Source organism: Nerophis ophidion, linkage group LG22 (assembly GCF_033978795.1).
Source record: "Nerophis ophidion isolate RoL-2023_Sa linkage group LG22, RoL_Noph_v1.0, whole genome shotgun sequence".
Taxonomy (NCBI): domain Eukaryota; kingdom Metazoa; phylum Chordata; class Actinopteri; order Syngnathiformes; family Syngnathidae; genus Nerophis; species Nerophis ophidion.
Genome location: NC_084632.1, coordinates 27,884,709 through 27,906,296, shown reverse-complemented (window position 1 = coordinate 27,906,296; position 21,588 = coordinate 27,884,709). Strand labels below are relative to the sequence as shown.

Sequence of the window (21,588 nt, the reverse complement as noted above, 5' to 3'; positions counted from 1 at the left end):
GTAGCTATTAATCCAGCAGAAGATGCTGTTTCAATCTGTAATTCAATGAATATTTTTCAGATGGAAGATGCTTTGACAAGACATGATGTTGTCTAACTGCATACTGAAAGCCTTTAATTGTTTCTCAATGAATCAAACTGAATTCAAAATCACAATTATAGAGTTTAGAGTGGCAAAAGTAGGGATTTTTATGGCTGTGTCCATTTATCGAAATAGTGGGGATCTACTGTAATCATAATAATTGTTTTTTTATTTTTTATTTTTTAAAGGAAAGCGTGGAGGTTACAAGATTGTGAAAAATGTCCAATGTATTTGAATTGAACCCATACGGGGTCAAATGGTGGCACCAAAAACCCTCCAGGTGTAATTAAGAACACACGTAGACGTACCTAATAGCGCTTTCACCCCGAGCAGCATCTCTTTTTCTTTCCTTTGCCAGCAGACTACACAAGACGCCTGCACCGTAATTAAAAACATTCCAGACTTAACCTTCGCCCCTCAACGCTTCACAATCATTATGGGATATTTTCAGCCACCTTTTCACACCTCTCAGACGGTTTGCATGCCTTTTGAATGACTCCCATCCGATTAGTCTTTATTGCAAAAAAAAAACAAAAAACCTCTTAACACTTCCTGCAGGATGTGCAAAGACGCAGGGGAATGTGTGCAAGATCTTTATGACATAAAACAGTATCCTTTGCCGGATGAATATGTGAGGGGGCGTAAGTGTGAAAAATGACAGGAAAAGGAGGATGTTTATGATTTTTATACTAGGGTCTTTTAAATCATATGAAGAACATAAGGACAAGATGCCTTTGGAACATCATAAAATGAAAATGCATAATGTCGTAAAAATTGCATGAGGCTAACGACAAGTAGTAGAGATGATTTGTCTAGCAGCAAGGTCCTATTTCAAATCAGGGGTCTCCAACTTTCATCACAATGACAAAATGAAAGTTGACTGCAAACATTTGAGTTTGCAGATCTCCACTCAAACAGCGTGGTCATTGTTTTTATGCTGTTTCATGTTCATTTGCATTTGTAATACAACAGTTATTAAAATACTAACGATTGAGGCAAATATTCTTTGACCGTTAGGTGAGTGTAAGAATATAGCGATTAATGTATTAGTAAAAAAACACTGTAAAACTCTGGATGGTTACTATTAACGTTTCAAATTGTACAGGTGCTGGTCATATTATTAGAATATCATGAAAAAGTTGATTTATTTCATTCATTCCATTTAGAAAGTCAAACTTGTAGAATGTATACATTCATTCCAAACAGACTGATACATTTCAAGTGTTTTTTGCCAAAAAGGAGATGATTATAGCTGAAAACCAATGAAAACCCTAAATTCAACGTCTCAGAAAATTTGAATATGGTGAAAAGGTCCGATATTGAAGACACCTGGTGCCACACTCTAATTAGCTAACTAACTCAAAACACCTGGAAACGCCTTTAATTGGTCTCTCGTTTTGATTCTGTATGACACACAATCATGGGGAAGACTGCTGACTTGACAACTGTCCAAAAGATGACCATTCATACTTTAAAGAAGGAGGGCAAGACACAAAAGGTCATTGCCAAAGAGGTTGGATGTTCCCAGAGCTCTGTGTCAAAGCACATTAATAGAGAGGCGAAGGGAAGACAAAGATGTGGTAGAAAAAAGTGTACAAGCAAGAGGGATAACCGCGCCCTGGAGAGGATTGTCAAACAAAACCGATTCAAAAATGTGGGGGAGATCCACAAAGAGTGGACTGCAGCTGGAGTCAGCGCTTCAAGAACTACCACGCATTGACGTATGCAAGATATGGGCTTCAGCTGTCACATTCCTTGTGTAAAGCCACTTTTGAATAAGAGACAACGTCAAAAGCGTCTCGCCTGGGCTCAAAACAAAAAGGACTGGACTGCCGCTGAGTAGTCCAAAGTTATGTTTTCAGATGAAAGTAAATTTTGTATCTCCTTTGGAAATCAAGGTCCCAGAGTCTGGAGGAAGACAGAAGAGGCACAGAATCCACGATGCCTGAAGTCCAGTGTCAAATTTCCACAATCGGTAATGGTCTGGGGTGCCATGTCATCTGCTGGTGTTGGTCCACTGTGTTTCCTGAGGTCTAGGGTCAATGCAGCAGTCTACCAGGAAGTTTTAGAACACTTTATGCTGCCTGCCGCGGACCAATTTCATGGAGGTGAAGATTTCATTTTCCAACATGACTTGGCACCTGCACACAGTGCCAAATCTACCAGTACCTGGTTTAAGGACCATGGTATCCCTGTTCTTGATTGGCCTGCAAACTCACCTGACATTAACCCCATAGAAAACCTATGGGGTATTGTGAAGCGGAAGATGCGAGATGCCAGACCCAACAATGCTGAAGAGCTTCAGGCCACTATTAAAGCAAACTGGGCTCTCATAACACCTTAGGAGTGCAACCGACTGGTCGACTCCATGCCACACCGTATTGCTGCAGCAATTCAGGCAAAAGGAGCTGCAACTAAGTATTGATTGCCGTACATGCTGAAACTTTCCATGTTCATACTTTTCAGTTGGCCCACATTTCTAAAAAATATTTTTTGGTACTAGTAGTAACTAATATTCAAATTTCCTGAGATACTGAATTTGGGATTTTCAGTAATTGTCAGTACTAATCATCAAAATTTAAAGAAATAAACATTTCAAATATATCACTATGTGTGTAATGAATTGATATAATATGTAAGTTTCACGTTCCGAATATAATTACTGAAATGAATCAACTTTTTCATGATATTCTAATAATATGAAAAGCACATGTAATCATTGTCAAACTTTGGTTGATTACCAGACTTTGAAAAACTCATTGTAATATTGCTCATTTCTTAGAGAAGCAGCTAGCGCGCAAATTTCTTGCCAGTTTAAAGGGGACTTGCACTTATTGTTGGAATTCCTCCGTGTTCGCTCTTACAATAACAATGTTGCTACAGCTTGGTTATTATACAGGTTACAGAACATAAATTATGTATTGTTGACAATTTTTGAATGCATTTTTAAAGTGTTTTAGGGGTAGAATTGATCGCTGTCATTAGCTGCAATTGCTAGCCACCAAAAACGAGCTGATTTTTACATTTTAGAATGCAAAGAAAAATATTTTTTCTTCTTGTCTCTGATTAGAATTTTGAACAATAGGCAAAATTCCCCCAAAAATCTCAGTTCCCCTTTAAATGCTTACATAATTAAAAAATACATTAAAGGGTTTTCCTAAATAACGTTATATATTTTTGGATTTTGAAATGTAATATGCATGTTTCACATGAGTTAGCATAAATGCTAACCATCAATACAAAGCACATTAACGTGTTTCCTTAAATAACGTTATATTTTCTGTTAACTTCCCCAACTACAAAAAAACAAGGAAGTCACAATCTGCGTTCAATAAATGTTCTTCAATTTGTCGTCCCCAAAGTAAGAACTGAACTGGGCAAGAAAGCATTTAGGTGTTCAGCACCGAAGGCTTGGAATAATCTACAAACGTATATTCAACTTCAAACCATTGAATGAGTTTAAAGCTTCTGTGAAAGGATTGCAGTCTACCTTGTCTGTATGCACATGTGTGATGTGAGCAAGTTTTAATGTTGTAAATGTGATGTTTTATGTGTTGTTTACTGTTTTTATTGTAACCTTGCTGCTGCCCTCTTGGCCAGGTCTCCCTTGGAAAAGAGATCTTTGATATCAATGGGATTTTACCTGGTTAAATAAAGGCTAAATAAAAAAATAAACTACACTTTGAGGGATGAACAAATAATCCATACAAGCAGACAGAACGGCACTTGTACTTCTGATTCAAAGCACTAAGCAGAAGGAAATATTGTATATGTTCAACCCGCAGCTTCTGCAGTGAGCAAAGTCGCCCAAAAGATGGTGCAGTAGCATAAATAGCACACCTTTTCAGTATTTCTGTCAGCCTTTTATGAAAACTTATTTTGCTGAATACTTAACAATATGACCGTTAGCGAAGAAAAATCCATAAATTAACCGCACTGTTTTATAAGCTGCAGGTTTCAAAGTGTAGGAAAGAAGTAGCGGCTTATAGTACGCGTTTCAAACTAACAAGTTTATATGTTAACATGAATCCAAGACACATTAACGTGTTTCCCTATATAAAACTAGATTTTTTTGTGTTTTGTCATTTATTAAAGATTTTTTAAACTCGCTATCTTGTATGCTAACACATATACAAGAAACATTAAAGTACTTCCATAACATTATATATTATTTATTTTGTCATGGATATAATATACATATTTCACACAAACTATCTTAAATGCTAATATGAATACAAGATAATGTACATTAATGTCTTTCCCTTAACGCCACAGTTTTTGTATTTTGTCATTTGATATACATGTTTCACATTACAAACGATCAAATGTATGTTTTATTAAGTTATGGTTTTTTGTTTTACTGGGAAACCGAAAACGCTCCCAAGCATGCTTAGCAGCATTTGGTTTTTCGATCTTTTCATTAACCCATGTCCTAATAAATCGTATCTTCCATCCATCCATTTTCTACCTCTTGTCCCTTTTGGGTTCGCGGGGGGTGCTGGAGCCTATCTCAGCTGCATCGGGCGGAAGGGGGCGTACACCCTGGACAAGTCGCCACCTCATCACAGGGCAAACACGGATTGACAGACAACATTCGCACACTAGGGCCAATTTAGTGTTGCCAATCAACCTTATTGTTTGCAGTGTGAAACATGTATGCTAAATAACAAAATACAAAAATATACCGGTAGTTTTTTTACTGTAATGATTGTACTCACATAAAAGAGTCATTCAATGCTCAATTTCATTTCGGCCTTCCTTGGATTAATACACATGTGCAGATGCAGGAGGTGCATGAATTCTAAAGGGGAGATTGTGAGGAATTATTAATTTAAAATGTTTTAACATTATGATAACCATCTAGACATGAAATAACGTGATCAATAATCAAATCAATATAGTAATGCTGCATGAGACTGAACCAATCAGTGGCCACGATACTGAACGGCGCACTCTGATTGGTCCTATCTAGTGGCCAAAGTTTCCACTATACAATTGAAACGTTTTAGTTAATTTATCTGTTTTTTATGCTTGGAAATGCCTATTTTAAGCCCAAAAATATATAAATAAGCTTTAAAAAAATCATAAAGCCACAAACTTTGAACTTTCAACAACAACAAAAAACAAAAGTACATTTTGAGTGCTTTTACATAATAGGTAGTCCTTATAAATGGGTTGTACTTGTATTGCGCTTTTCTACCTTCAAGGCACTCAAAGCGCTTTGACACTACTTCCACATTTACCCATTCACACACACATTCACACACTGATGGAGGGAGCTGCCATGCAAGGCGCTAAGCAGCACTCATCAGGAGCAAGGGTGAAGTGTCTTGCTCAGGATACAACGGACGTGACAAAGTTGGTACTAGGTGGGGATTGAACCAGGGACCCTCGGGTTGCGCACGGCCACTCTCCCACTGCGCCACGACATCCCCCGGCGTATGCTTACTTTGTTCTTGTCCCTTTCCATTCCAGTATGGAAAGGCTTGCTGGTTGAGTGGAGCTGTTCTGAACAGATCTAAGGTCAGTTAGAAAAAGTGCAGTCAGCAGAAAACTGAAGAAAATAATCTCTGGTTGCTTTGGCGTGATTCTAGCATGTTTCTATCTGAGAGTTGCATGCAGTTCCATGAACTTGTTCTTTTATCGGCCTTTTTCATAGCCAACATTTTTAAACAGTAAATAATGGGGAGTGTTGTGCAAAAAAACAAAAAGATTTTTAGTGCATAAACTAAACTGGAGTACATAAAATCTTTGTGAAGATCATAGTAGAGGTGTGGAAATTTATTTAATTTTTACTCTTTGAGTCACTGTGACATTTGCTGACACATGAACAAAATGGACGTCAGATGCAAGACAGGAGTGTCAAACTCATCCCATTGCCTTTTGTAACAGTGAATGATATATGAATATCAATGTTTAAGGTGAATCATTTGACCAGTATATATTTTTTCTGTACACAATTTTTTTTTGTACGTTATACGGTTAAACACTGGCAGTTCAGTCACCAAAATTATGAAATACTTAAATAAAATTCAATTATTGAAATGATTCAATTATAAAAATTAGTTTTTGCTGCATATTTTTGTTAATGGAAAAACGGTACCACTGTTATGTAATTCTGGCAACTAAGCTACCAGTTTTCTTTTTTTTTTTTACTGTAAAATCTATGGTTGTCTTATGTGTTTTTAAGATTACATTCTAGCAACTTAGCAGCCTGTTTTAAATGTAAAATATTTTGTTTTTATTACAATGTATTACTACAAATGTAAAGCTGGTACCACAGTTATATTAACAGTAAGATTCTGGCGTATAATCTATTGTCATTTTACACTGTGCAATTTGATGGATAACTTGCTTTGAAATCATAAGTTAGACGTAAATCTATCTGTTTGTATTTTAAAAAAAACATTGGAAGTTATGATGTTATAATATTGTTGCACAATTAGATAATATTCACATTTAAAATACATCTAACTGTGTGTATTTTTAATGTCAAAATGGAGAGAACAAATACATTTAGTTAGAAGAACTAACACATATTATTCCCATGTAAAATGATGTGGCTGGCCATATCTGGCACCCAGGCCTTGATTTTGGCACGTGGACCCTTAGGTTCTCAAAAGCTATTTTTTTGCCAGTTTTGGGGGACTTAAGGATCCACATAATCATTTTAATCTCCAAAAACGCCATTTTAAGAAGTATCTTAGTTCTGAAAAAAAATTGTCGCTTCACCATTGTTAGGGTACTTTGTTATTGTTTTGTGCTGTAATGACCTCCATCAAGGGGGTGGTTCTTTTTCTGTTAATAAGTTTGCGGCTGAAGTATTCAATGTTTGAAGAAATGTTTGTCAAGTGACTTTTGAGGCTGTATTGTGCAACAAATGGGCAACAGAGCGACTCTCACTCCAAACTTTCAGTAATACAATGACAGCATATTAAATAAAGGCTGGATTCCAGATAGGCCAACTGTGCACTGCTTTAAGATTGCGCTTAAGAATATACAATACCCACAGGCCTGTTCATTAGGAATAGCTGCACACATCAGATCTAATACATGCTGTGTCAAAATGACTTTATTAAAGTAATACTACAGACAAGTTTAGTGTAGATTGCATTCAGTTTGATTAACAGACTAATTATAAAGACAATTGCTTATTTTGTGTCAATCAAAGCTTCTTATCGTTGGTTATTTGAAAATCGGTTTATTGGATCTATAGAGTTATGGCCGAAAATCTATATCGCGATATATATTGCCGCCTCCTGCTCTAAGGATTAATTTGACAATATACTTATGGTATGTAAAAGATGACAGAACCATAAATGGGTCACAATCCTAATTTAGCTGGTGATGTATGCAGTAACATATTGCGGAAATTCTGGTAGTATTATTTTGTTGAAACTATTATTAATCTACTTGCTAATTTTCTGTTAAGATACTTTCTGTTGTAACATGTTTTATCCACACTTCTGTTAAAATGTAATAAGCGCTTGTTCTTCAGTGGTTTGGGCAATACCACACATTTGGGTACCGATCCAATACCAACTACCGTATTTTGCGGATTATAAATCGCTCCACAGTATAAATCGCACCAGCTGAAAAGGAGGAAAGAAGGAAAAAAACATCTATATGTCGCACTGGAGTATAAGTCGCATTTTTGGGGGAAATGTATTTGATAAAATCCAACACCAAGAATAGACATTTGAAAGGCAATTTAAAATAACTGAAGAATAGTGAACAGCAGGCTGAATAAGTGTACGTTATATGACACATTAATAACCAACTCAGAAGGTGCCTGGTATGTTAACGTAACATATTATGGTAAGAGTCATTCAAATAACTATAACATATAGAACATGCTATACGTTTACCAAACAATCTGTCACTGCTAATCGATAAATCCGATGAAATCTTCTTCCTCGATGTCGCTTCTAAACAACTCTGGCAACTCCAAAGGTATGCACCGCTTCCTCTTGTCGTTTTCTGCTGCATATTTCACTACGTCCAGCTTGTAATCTGCAGTACATGATTTCCTTTTTGGTGCCATTATTGTTCAGCCCTTCTCAGTTCTTATAAGATACCGCCAACGATGAAATGATCCATTTTAATAGCTACGGCAGTAGCATATAGCAGTTAGCATGCCATTACCCACAATGCACTTCTGCCATGACCCTCCCCCGCCAAATTCTGGTTGACGTGTATGTGACGATTGCTGACATTTTCTTGGTCTCTTCCCCGAATGAGATAAATAATATTATTTGATATTTTACGGTAATAATAATATTTTCACACATAAGTTGCTCCGGAGTATATGTCGCACCCCAGGCCAAAATATGAACAAAAAACTGCGACTTATAGTCCGAAAAATACGGTAAATAAAAACAGAATACAATGATTTGCAAATCCTTTTCAACCTCTATTTAATTGAATGGACTGCAAAGACAAGATACTTAACGTTCGTTTTTATTTTTTTGCAAATATTAGCTCATTTCGAATTTGATGCTTGCAACATGTTTAAAAAAAGCTGGAACAAGTGGCCAAAATGACTGAGAAAGTTAAGGAATACTCATCAAACTCTTATTTGGAACATCCCACAAGTGAACAGGCTAATTGGGAACAAGTGGGTGCTATGAATGGGTGAAAAAACAGGTTCCATGAAATGCTCACAAACAAAAACGGGGCGAGGGTCACCACTTTGGTAACAAATGCGTGAGCAAATTGTCCAACAGTTTAGGAACATTTCTCAACGAGCTATCGCAAGGAACTTAGGGATTTTACCATCTACGGTCTGTAATATCATCAAAAAGTTCAGAGAATCTGGAGAAATCAGTGCATGTAAGCGGCAATGCTTACATGCACTGAAGGGTACATACAGGTTTTGGAGCAACATATGTTGCCATCCAAACAACGTTATCATGGACGCTCCTGCTTATTTCAGCAAGACAATGCCAAGCCACGTTTTATAACAGCGTGACTTTGTAGTAAAAGAGTGCGGGTACTTGACTGGCCTGCCTGTAGTCCAGACCTGTCTCCCATTGAAAATGTGTGGTACACTGTGAAGCGTAAAATACGACAAAAGAGACCCAGGACTGTTGAACAACTTAAGCTGTACATCAAGCAAGAATGGGAAATAATTCCACCTAAAAAGCTTCAAAAGTTGGTCTCCTCAGTTCCCAAACGTTTACTGAGTGTTGTTAAAAGCAAAGGCCATGTAACACAGTGGTAAAAAGGCCCCTGTGCCAACTTTTTTGCAATATGCTGCCAATAAATTCTAAGTTAGTGATTATTTGCAAAAAAAAAAAATTGAGTTTCTTAGTTCGAACATTAAATACAGTGGGGCAAAAAAATATTTAGTCAGCCACCGATTGTGCAAGTTCTCCCGCTTAAAATGATGACAGAGGTCTGTAATTTTTATCATAGGTACACTTCAACTGTGAGAGATAGAATGTGAAAAGAAAATCCAGGAATTCAAATTGTAGGAATTTTAAAGAATGTATTTGTAAATTATGGTGGAAAATAAGTATTTGGTCAACCATTCAAAGCTCTCACTGATGGAAGGAGGTTTTGGCTCAAAATCTCACGATACATGGCCCCATTCATACTTTCCTTAACACGGATCAATCGTCCTGTCCCCTTAGCAGAAAAACAGCCCCAAAGCATGATGTGTCCACCCCCATGCTTCACAGTAGGTATGGTGTTCTTGGGATGCAACTCAGTATTCTTCTTCCTCCAAACACGACGAGTTGAGTTTATACCAAATAGTTCCATTTTGGTTTCATCTGACCACATGACATTCTCCCAATCCTCTGCTGTATCATCCATGTATCCATTTTGGTATAAACGCAACTTGTCGTGTGTGGAGGAAGAAGAATACTGAGTTGCATCCCAAGAACACCATAACTACTGTGGAGCATGGGGGTGGAAACATCATGCTTTGGGGGTGTTTTTCTGCTAAGGGGACAGGACGATTGATCCGTGTTCAGGAAAGAATGAATGGGGCCATGTATCGTGAGATTTTGAGCTAAAACCTCCTTCCATCAGTGAGAGCTTTGAATGGTTGACCAAATACTTATTTTCCACCATAATTTACAAATAAATTCTTTCAAATTCCTACAATGTGAATTCTTGGATTTTTTTTTCACATTCTGTCTCTCACAGTTAAAGTGTACCAATGATGAAAATTACAGACCTCTGTCATCATTTTAAGTGAGAGAACTTGCACAATCGGTGGCTGACTAAATACTTTTTTGCCCCACTGTATATTGTTTTTGCAGTCTATTCAATTGAATATAAGTTGAAAAGAATTTGCAGATTATTGTATTCTGTTTTATTTACGAATTACACCGGGCTAAGTGATTGGAGTTTGTAAAATGGCTATTGGGGAATCTTCCATCGGATTGATTTTTAATAAATGTTTTTCTCTTTTCCTGTCCCCCAGTTGTGGACCCTCACGATCAGTCCGCCTCGCCCGAAACCTCCGACTCGCTGACAGCCCCACCCCTACGGCGGCGGAAAGAGCGCCCTCAGGTGTTAAACCTCACAGAAGCGGAGATGGCCGGCGTCCTGCGTCCCAAAGCGGGACGCCTCGACAGCCCGAGCAACCGCTACGCCGGCGACTGGAGCGGCTGCGGCGAGAGCTACTTCCCCTCCGAGACGCCACTTCCTCCCGGCAAAGAGGAGGCGGACTACGACGACGTGCCCTCAGAGGACTCAGACGCAGAATCACCCGAGGACGCTGCGAACCCTTTGCCTGGTCCTGCAGATCAGGACGCGGTGCAGGAGGAGGAGGAGGGGGAGGAAGAGGAGAAGCAGGAAGAGAAGAAGAAGGAGGAGGAGGAGGAGGAGGAAGAGAAGGAAAGTGTGTGCGAGCACATCTTACCTCCAAGGCTGCCCACGTATCAGACTTACATGAAGATGCAGGACATCAGCCCCGTGCTGAGCAACAGGGTCAACCTGAGAGACCTTCAGGAGAGCATCGACACTCTGATTGGGAACCTGGAGAGAGAACTCAACAAGAACAAGATCAACGTGGGATATTGACGTCTCACTTCTTCAATCTGAGAAAAACATAACACGGCACTTCTTCTTCCCCACACACATTCCTGACTTTTTCTTTGACTTGGCTCACGTTTCACGATGTCGCTTTTCTTCTTATTAGAAGAACCCCTCGACCCTCTCAGGGCTTTAAATGGTGCCTTAATTCTGTGAAGGTGGTTTGCCACGTAGAAAACTCAGATAATCAGTCCTATTAAATAGAAAGTTGCTGCCAGGATTAAGAGCAGAAATAAAAAATGCAGAATGTTTTTTTTTCTTTTTTCCTGGCCGGCTTTTGAAGCAACATTCGTCATGCGGAACACTTTCGCATCTTTTCAGCAGTAGGAAAGAATTTCAGACGCTTTCGATCAAGTGTTATTTTCCAACAAAAATAGAAAAAAAGTGCTGAGAAAAACCATCATCAGACAAAAAAAAACCCGAAACCCTGCTTCATCATTTTTTTTAGGCCCGTTATTAAAAGGCAGACCTTACTCCGGAAGTTTCCATGGGGGAAAACTTCGAAGATTTGTCTGGTTTCTAGCATGAAAGTTTATATTTATTAAGTGGGATTGTGTCATATTGCACTCGGCTGTCAGCAACGTTGATTATTTAGCACACAAAATGTGAACAACATTCCCCTTTTATGAGTTTATGTGTTCTCATATTGAATATTCTCCTTTGAAGCTCTCACGCTGACATTTCCAACACGCACATGTGTACAACATGAACGCACTTAAAAAGTTTGTTATTGTAGTTCTGGGGGGACGTACTGGCAGCATTATAAAACGACAAATATGGTTCAAATAATTATTTTGACCCACTTGTCAAATATCTCCCTGGACTATATTTTAGTTGAAAAATGGCTACATTTTTTAAATTAATGATTTAATATTGAGAAGCTAATATTTATTTGCCTGTCTGTACAAATCACTGTATGAGTTGCTGCATACAACCTCCTGCTTATACAAATAGATTGATTATATATATTTGCAACCAATCAAAACAATTTAAAAAGTAAGTTTATCAACTCAATTTGCAATATTTAAAAAACAAGACATATTGTTCAAGCATGAATAAAAACACCGATATTAAAAGTTCCCAAAACCTAACAGTTTTAGAAGTACAACTATACAACTTAACCCTGGCTGTATGTTCACACTACTAAGTATTTTGTGCGTTATGAACCCTCGGTTTACAAACTTAGTTTTTAAACAGGGTTCGTAAATAATTGTATATTGAAGCAAATTTCTCCAAAAGAAACAATGTAAACATAAATAATGGATTTCAGCCTTGACAAAAGCCCACATTTGAGTAAAAGTGTGTACACTTTCAACTCAATTTAGTAAAGTACTGTATATCAAGCAAACATAACAACGTTCTATTTAATGACAGCAATCACTTTTTGTGTATAATATCTGATTTTACAAAAAAAAACATAGTGTGAACGTACGCTCAATAATCCCGCGCCATGACTCACTACTGCCTCGTGAGGACTAAACTGGCATTGCAGGAGATGGCTCCTGTTCTTCAGTGCCCAAACATTGCTTACAAAAATAAATAAAATACTATTTTGATCTTTTCCATTTTGTAAAAGACATGAATTCATTATTTATTTACTCAAATTCCTCACAATGTAACACGGTGTTATGGCATCCTCGACACTGTCGATGCTGCATTAGCTAGCGTTTCACAAATAATGTCAGCACCCCATGTGAAAACTATTCTTTACGCTTCTGCTTGTTCAAAAATGCAGCTAAATGTGAACATCCTGACTTAGCTGCCAAAGTCAACAATTCTCAGCAATCCAGGGATCGATTTCAAAAAGACAGTATTTAACCTTTATGATGATGTATATACTATTGTACGTGTATTGGGAGCTTGTATTTAAATACTTATTGTAGCAATAGTTGCTTTTCTGCCCTTCGTGCTACCTGTACACATCTTAACGTGCTGGATTCATGGTACAACTTAAGCTGTAAAATTGATGCTAAAACAGACAATATATTGTTATTTTTGTTATATTGTGTATATAGTTGACTTTTTTTTGTTTTGTTTACGGTGGACTGAGCTGTGTTCAGCGTTTTCCGTGTTGTGATATATTTTTTAAAGGTACTGGCGCACGCCGCACGGTCAAAAGCTTTACTGAGACAAATAAGGCTATTTCTCATCTGCATTTGTATTTATGTGTAAAAAGTTTATTTTGCAATGGACGCTTGTTTGTCGCCATGTTTTCACATTAAAGATGCATCGCTTCAATGTTTCTCCAGAGGACCCAATTTGTGGCTTTTCCCCAACGGACACAACACCGATTTATCGCACGGTGTGTATGTCAACTGTAATCATATGATATTATTTTATTATTCTTCGTACAAGGGATATAGTTGTGGGTCTTCTAGAGGGAAAAAAAAGCCACAAGCAAAACATCCCTGAAATAAAAACACAATATTACCTTGTATTGATCCTGAGTGGTGTTTGATCATACAGTAATAAAGTACATTATTTTACCTTCAAGTCTCACCTGTTTGTGTGTCACAGACCTGCAAACATGGTGCCATTTGTCCTAGTCTGCACTCCTTTTCTTGCATTTTGAAGTTTATTTTCGTAAACCTGGATAATGTCTGACTCCTCCCCTTTTCAAACTCTCTTGCCTGTTAACGTGAGGTGCACTCAAGTTATAATGTAACCTTGCAAATCGTAAGGGCTGCGATCAGCCGGCTTGTAAAGACATGAGTGTCGTATTGAATCGATTAGTTCCAGCTGCAATAACACTCCGCCTCTCTCTTTATTCTTCTTTTTGCTGGCGATGGCGGAAGGCAGAAACTAATCATTTAAATCAGTGGTACCAAAACTTTTTCACTGGGGGGCCGCATTGGGTTAAAAAAATTTGGCCGGGGGATGGGCTTTGCGTGTATATGTAATGCACTTTCCCATCGATAACGTCGCCCCACTGTGTCGGGCGTGCATGCGGCAAGTGCGCTGCAATATATATATACTGTATATATATATATATATTTATTAATTATTTGTCATTATTATAATTAATTTTTTATATATGTGTGTATATATATATATATATACACACATATATATGTATATATATATATTTTTTTTTTTAGGGCTTCACGGTGGAAGAGGGGTTAGTCCGTCTGCCTCATAATACGCAGGTCCTGAGTAGTCAGGGTTCAATCCCGGGCTCGGGATTTTTCTGTGTGGAGTTTGTATGTCCTCCACACCAGGTATTAGTTGTATAATGACGTTTCAAAGTGTATCCCTTGTGCACCACAACTTTCTCTGTGCTAATAAGACACGTCAGGGTACCCCTGTGCTCAACAAATAAATATTGCATCTCCCAGTTTTGATGGAATTGTCTTTGCTCATCACTAACCCTTCACTTCACTGCAGGCTTTGAAAAAGACATGTTTGGGGTTTATCCGACGCACGGAGAATAATGTTATTTCCGCAATGTGTGTCGTTCCGCTTTTCCTCCCTACAGCAAAACGGCGGTCGGCGGATAATAGTAAGCGAGCGCAAAAAAGTGACGGCTCCCAAAGTGTTATCCGGCGTCATATAGAAATATATGTAGTGTTCATCGTGTGAGGAAATGCAAATTAAACAATAAAAAAAAACAAATAAAGGTTTGAATTGGGGCTTCACGGTGGCAGAGGGGTTAGTGCGTCTGCCTCACAATACGAAGGTCCTGCAGTCCTGGGTTCAAATCCAGGCTCGGGATCTTTCTGTGTGGAGTTTGCATGTTCTCCCCGTGAATGCGTGGGTTCCCTCCGGGTACTCCGGCTTCCTCCCACTTCCAAAGACATGCACCTGGGGATAGGTTGATTGGCAACACTAAATTGGCCCTAGTATGTGAATGTGTGTGAATGTTGTCTATGTGTGTTGGCCCTGCGATGAAGTGGCGACTTGTCCAGGGTGTACCCCGCCTTCTGCCCGATTGTAGCTGAGATAGGCGCCAGTGCCCCCCGCGACCCCAAAAGGGAATAAGCGGTAGAAAATGGATGGGATGGGTTTAAATTGGTCCAGGACTGTTATTACTGACGGACAGGTGTCGCGGTGTGACTGCAGCTGGGCACGTAAGAAAACCCTCGTCTCCATGGCAATGTCTCTGTCGCTTTCACTCATTTGCCGCTATTCCACTAACGCAGGGGTAGGCAACCCAGAATGTTGAAAGAGCCATTTTGGACCCAAATAACACTACGTTGTCAAGCGCCATTCATATAAAACTTGCGGGCCGCACTAACATTAAACTTTCATATTAAGCTGGGCGCCGCAAAATAACGTCTCGCAGGCTGCTATTGGCCTGCGGGCTGCGTGTCTGAGATCCCTGGCTTTGCAACCATTTCTGCCCCTGCAGACACAGACAGTGCAGGTTGAAGTGATGTACTGTACTTTCAATAATTGTCATCCATAATTACATTTTTTTTTTACATTCTCAGCAGCCAAATAAAAAATGTGGCTATCATATGCACATACTTTTAGTGGAAGTCTGAGTCCCGGGACTGGCTGGGATTATAAAACAAGCTGTTGTTGACAGGCGAGTACATTCTGTCCTATAACACTGAATTCACGATGCAAGCCGTCAACAGTGTCTTAAAAACCATTATAGAGCTAAGAGGCCTCAGGCGGCAAACTCGCTCACCTGCAGCCTGAGATCATTTTTCACTAAAGCCTTTTAGCCATTCTGGCTCGGAACGAATGATTGAAGCCATGTTAGGCCTATCTACTGTATATCTATTACTCTTACTCTAAACCTGCATCTATACAATTGTGTGCACCTTGGACATTCGTCGCTGGAAAGTGCCACATTCCACCAGAGACTTTTACAGACAGAATGTCCCTGAAGTTAAACGATAGTTTTTGGGGAGATTCCCAGAATTCAACAAGGTCAATTCCAAGACGTGTTAATCTACACATGCAAGGCTGAGCGATAACGATGACAAAAACAACCATTCTGGATGAATGGTTGCCAAGTTAAAAAAAAAAAACTTTATATAAACAGTATTTGAAGTCCTGCTGTTAAAGGAGACATTTAAAAAATCAGTTTAATCACAATTTTGAATCTGGATTAATCATGATTAATCACAGGTTATTAATCACTTGCATGGATCGGATGGGGTTGTGAAGTTGGCACATTGTGTAAATTGTAAATAAAAACAGAATACAATGGTTTGCAAATCCTTTTCAACCTATATTCAATTGAATAGACTGCAAAGACAAGATATTTAAAGGGGAACATTATCACAGATTCTGAAGGGTTCAAACCAATAAAAATCAGTTCCCAGTGTCTTATTTTATTTTTCAAAGTTGTTTTCAAAATTTTACCCATCATGGAATATCCCGAAAAAAAAGGCTTTAAAGTGCCTGATTTTTGCTATCTGTGTATTCCGCCGTGTTATGTTCGGAAATCGGTTAAAAAAAACACACGGTCTTTTTTCTGCAACATCAAGGTATATATTGACGCTTACATAGGTCTGGTGATAATGTTCCCCTTTAACGTTCGAACTGGAAAACTTTGTTATTTTTTGCAAATATTGGCTCATTTTGGATTTTTTTTTGCCTTTTGAAATAAAAAAATAAAAAGATTGATTCATACCAGAACCAAACATTATAAAACCTTCATTAACCGCAGTGGTAGCTTGTTCTTGCTTCTTAAACGTTCCCCGATGTTTGTGTCCCAACTTGGTGTGTGCAACAAACTCATCCGTTGGACTGCACAGCATTCCACGCCACGGTGACTCAGTGGCACTTTTTTAACGAGCATGACTGCAAAATAACTCAGCGTGTGGACACAAGTCTACAATTATGCTCTGTGAAATATGTCCTGTGTTGATATTCCTGCATGTTTGGAATGGGTCAATTGTACAGATGACCGATAATAACGGACTGCCGATATTATCGGCTGAAAAATTCTTCAAAACATAATATCGAAAATTATCAATATCAGTTTCAATATTGGTTTCAAAAAGTATAATTTATGTACACGGACGTAAGGAGAAGTACAGAGCGCCAATAAACCATTAAAGCGCTTCCTTTGCGTGCCGGCCCAGTCACATAATATCTACAGCTTTTCACACACACAGAAGTCAATGCAAGGCATACTTGCTTAATAGCCATACTGGTCACATTGAAGGTTGCCGTGTAAACAACTTTAACGGTCTACTGAAACCCACAACTACCGACCACGCAGTCTGATAGTTTATATATCAATGATGAAATATTAACATTGCAACACATGCCAATACGGCCTTTTTAGTTTACTAAATTGCAATTTTGAATTTCCCGCGAGTTTCTTGTTGAAAACGTCGCAGAATGATGATGCTTACGTGTGAAGTCACAGACTGTCAGGAAATATTAGCGCTGCACCACAAGCAGCTAAAAGTTGTCTGCTTTAATCGCATAATTACACAGTATTTTGGACATCTGTGTTGCTGAATCTTTTGCAGTTTGTTAATTTAATAATGGAGACTATAAAGAACAATGCTGTTGGTGGAAAGCGGTGGATTGTAGCTGTCTTTAGCAACCGAAAGACAGCCGGTGTTTCTTTGTTTGTTGTGAAGCGGAGCGGTCAAGCGAACATCTTTTCTCTACGTCAACCAACATGTTTTTGGATGGGGAAATTGTGATATATATCTTACCGGAGACATCAGTGGATTATTCATCATCCTGCAGCAGCTGTCAAAAAAGGCATCTGTGAGCTTGGCTCCTCGGGTTCTCTCTGAGACACTGCGTGTTCACTGCAGCCATCCGACCTCGAGGTATGTCTTTACAATCTTTAAAATCTCACTAAAACACTATTAAAACAATAAGCAGATAAGGGATCTTCCAGAATTATCCTAGTAAATGTGTCTAATTACATCTGAAACGCTCACACTTTTTTCTAGTCCTTCACTATCAATATCCTAATTCACAAATCTTTCATTCTCGCTCAAATTAATAGGGAAATTGTCGCTTTCTCGGTCCGAATTGCTCTTACTGCTGGTGGCTCCCATTATAAACAATGTGAATATGTGTGGAGCCCTGCAACTCGTGACGTCACGCGCACATACTTCCGGTACAAGCAGGGCTTTTCTATTTGCGACCAAAAGTTGCGAACTTTATCGTCGATGTTCTCTACTAAATCCTTTCAGCAAAAACTTGGTAATATCGCAAAATGATCAAGTATGACACATAGAATGGACCTCATATTCCTATTTAAATAAGAAAATCTCATTTCAGTAGGCCTTTAACACTGTTAACAAATATGCGCCACACTGTGAACCTGCATTAAACAGGAATGACAAACACATTTCGGGAGAACATCCGCACCGTAACACAACATAAACACAACAGAACAAATACCCAGAACCTCTTGCAATACTAACTCTCCCGGGACGCAACAATATACACCCCCCGCTATACCCCCACCTCAACCTCCTCATGCTCTCTCAGGGAGAGCATGTCCCAAATTCCAAGCTGCTGTTTTGAGGCATGTTAAAAAAAAAATAATGCACTTTGTGACTTCAATAATAAATATGGCAGTGCCATGTTGGCATTTTTTTCCATAACTTGAGTTGATTTATTTTGGAAAACCTTGTTATATTGTTTAATGTATCCAGCGGGACATCACAACAAAATAAGGCATAATAATGTGTTAATCCCACGACTGTATATATCGTTAATCAGTTGATATCGGTATCGGTGATTAAGAGTTGGACAATATCGGAATATCGGATATTGGCAAAAATGCCATTATCGGACATCTTTAGTTAATTGGACATACAAGACCTTCACAGACAAAGTTTCCCAGTCCCAGAAAAAAATAACGAGAGAAACTCAATCTGAGCAGCGAAGTAGACATAACAACAGTCTTGTTTGGATAGTCAGGGTCTCCATTTGATATCTGCTGCCTGTCAGAGGGAAATGGACTGAACTTTGGTTCATTTCTAATTTGGAAGGGACTGGAGATGTTAGGTAAACATCCTTGAAAGCCACCTGCATGTGAAACCAGATCTTCTCCCGCTCTTCCTCACTTCCCTTAATCTCTGCTAACCTTTGAGTTGCGATCATGGCAGCAAGTCAAGCGCGCAAACACACGGCCTTTGTTTGAAGCTTTCACCAGCACACAGTCTGTACAGTAAGGTCCTAATTAGGAACATGAACCTGACACGTCACTGTAAATGTTACATGTGGAGCCTTAAAGGTCACTATGTTGCTGCTACTACCTTCAGGCAGGGGTGGGTAGTAAGTAACATGCTACATTTAGCTACATCCATCCATCCATCCATCCATTTCCCACCGCTTATTCCCTGTTGGGTCGCGGCGGGCGCTGGTGCCTATCTCAGCTACAATCGGGCGGAAGGCGGGGTGCACCCTGGACAAGTCGCCACCTCATCACAGGGCCAACACAGATAGACAGACAACATTCACACTCACATTCACACACTAGGACCAATTTAGTGTTGCCAATCAACCTATCCCCAGGTGCATGTCTTTGGAAGTGGGAGGAAGCCGGAGTATCAATCAATCAATCAATGTTTATTTATATAGCCCCAAATCACAAATGTCTCAAAGGACTGCACAAATCATTAAGACTACAACATCCCCAGAAGAACCCACAAAAGGGCAAGGAAAACTCACACCCAGTGGGCAGGGAGAATTCACATCCAGTGGGACGCCAGTGACAATGCTGACTATGAGAAACCTTGGAGAGGACCTCAGATGTGGGCAACCCCTCCCTCTAGGGTACCGAAAGCAATGGATGTCGAGCGGGTCTAACATGATACTGTGAAAGTTCAATCCATAGTGGCTCCAACACAGCCGCGAGAGTTCAGTTCAAGCGGATCCAAGACAGCAGCGAGAGTCCCGTCCACAGGAGACCATCTCAAGCGGAGGTGGATCAGCAGCGTAGAGATGTCCCCAACCGATACAGGCGAGCGGTCCATCCTGGGTCCCAACGAGCGGTCCATCCTGGGTCTCGACTCTGGACAGCCAGTACTTCATCCATGGTCATTGGACCGGACCCCCTCAACAAGGGAGGGGGGGACATAGGAGAAAGAAAAGAAGCGGCAGAACCCACGCATTCACAAGGAGAACATGCAAACTCCACATTGAAAGATCCCGATTGAACCCCAGACTACTCAGGACCTTCGTATTGTGAGGCAGACGCACTAACCCCTCTTCCACCGTGAAGCCCACATTTAGCTACTTTTACATTTAAATTTGGATCATTTGTACTCGCCAGAGTAGTTTTAATGTAACACTTTTTGCTTTTACTTGAGTATTTGTATGACGAAGAAACGCTAAGTTTTATTTCAACCGGTGCACAGAAACCAGCTGACTAAAAAAAAGCGATCTTTTTGTACTTTTCTGATGATCCTAATCACCACAAGTATCATTTAAAGGCCTACTGAAATGAGATTTTCTTATTTAAACGGGGATAGCAGGTCCATTCTATGTGTCATACTTGATCATTTTGCGATATTGCCATGTTTTTGCTGAAAGGATTTAGTAGAGAACATCGACGATAAAGTTCGCAAGTTGTGGTCGCTAATAAAAAAGCCTTGCCTGTACCGGAAGTATGTGCGCGTGACGTCACCGGTGTGAGGGCTCCTCACATCCTCACATTGTTTATAATGTGAGCCACCAGCAGTAAGAGCTATTTGGACCAAGGAAGCGACGATTTCCCCATTCATTTGAGCGAGGATGAAAAATTCTTGGATGAGGAAAGTTACAGTGGAGCACTAAAAAAAAAAAAAAAAAAAAAAAAAAGAAAAGGCTACAGCTCCAAGCGGCGGCAATGGGAGAGTTTCAGATTTAATCAGACACATTTACTAGAATAATTCTGGAAGATCCCGTATCTGCTTATTGTGTTAATAGTATTTTAGTGAGATTCTAAAGTCATACCTAAAAGCCGGATGGCTGCGGTGAATGCCTGTGTCTCTGAGAGAAGCCGAGGAGCCAAGATCACAAATGCCTTTTTGAGCTGCAGGATGAGATCGCGTAATCCACCCAAGTCTCCGGTAAGAGCCGACTTAATGTCACAATTTTTCCATCCAAAAACTTGCTGGTTGACGTAGAGAAACATGTTTGCTTGACCGCTCTGTGTTAAAGCTTCACAACAAAGAAACACCGGCTGTGTCTCGGTGCTAAAGGCTGCTGCAATCCACCGCTTTCCACCAACAGCATTCTTCTTTATAGTCTCCATTATTAATCGAACAAATTGCAAAAGATTTAGCAACACAGATGTCCAAAATACTGTGTAATTGCGCGATGAAAAGAGAGGACTTTTAGCCGTGTGTGTTGCTGGGCTAATATGTCCCCTCAAACCAATAACGTCACAAACTTGCGTCATCATACACGTCATCATTCCACGACGTTTTCAACAGGAAACTCCGCGGGAAATTTCAAATTGCAATTTAGTAAACTAAAAAGGCCGTATTGGCATGTGTTGCAATGTTAATATTTCATCATTGATATATAAACTAT

The 21,588-nt window shown here is 39.4% G+C and overlaps 1 protein-coding gene across 1 annotated transcript in view; it reads left to right on the top strand.

Moving 5' to 3' along the window:
• syde2 (synapse defective 1, Rho GTPase, homolog 2 (C. elegans)) overlaps positions 1–13,623 on the top strand; it is an 83,545-nt gene extending 69,922 nt beyond the window's left edge. Inside the window, exon 8 of the mRNA XM_061883641.1 lies at positions 10,517–13,623. Within this exon, the coding sequence (XP_061739625.1) occupies positions 10,517–11,118 (602 nt within the window). The 3' untranslated portion in view covers positions 11,119–13,623. The remainder of the gene's footprint in view (positions 1–10,516) is intronic.
• The last annotated feature ends 7,965 nt before the right edge of the window (positions 13,624–21,588 follow it).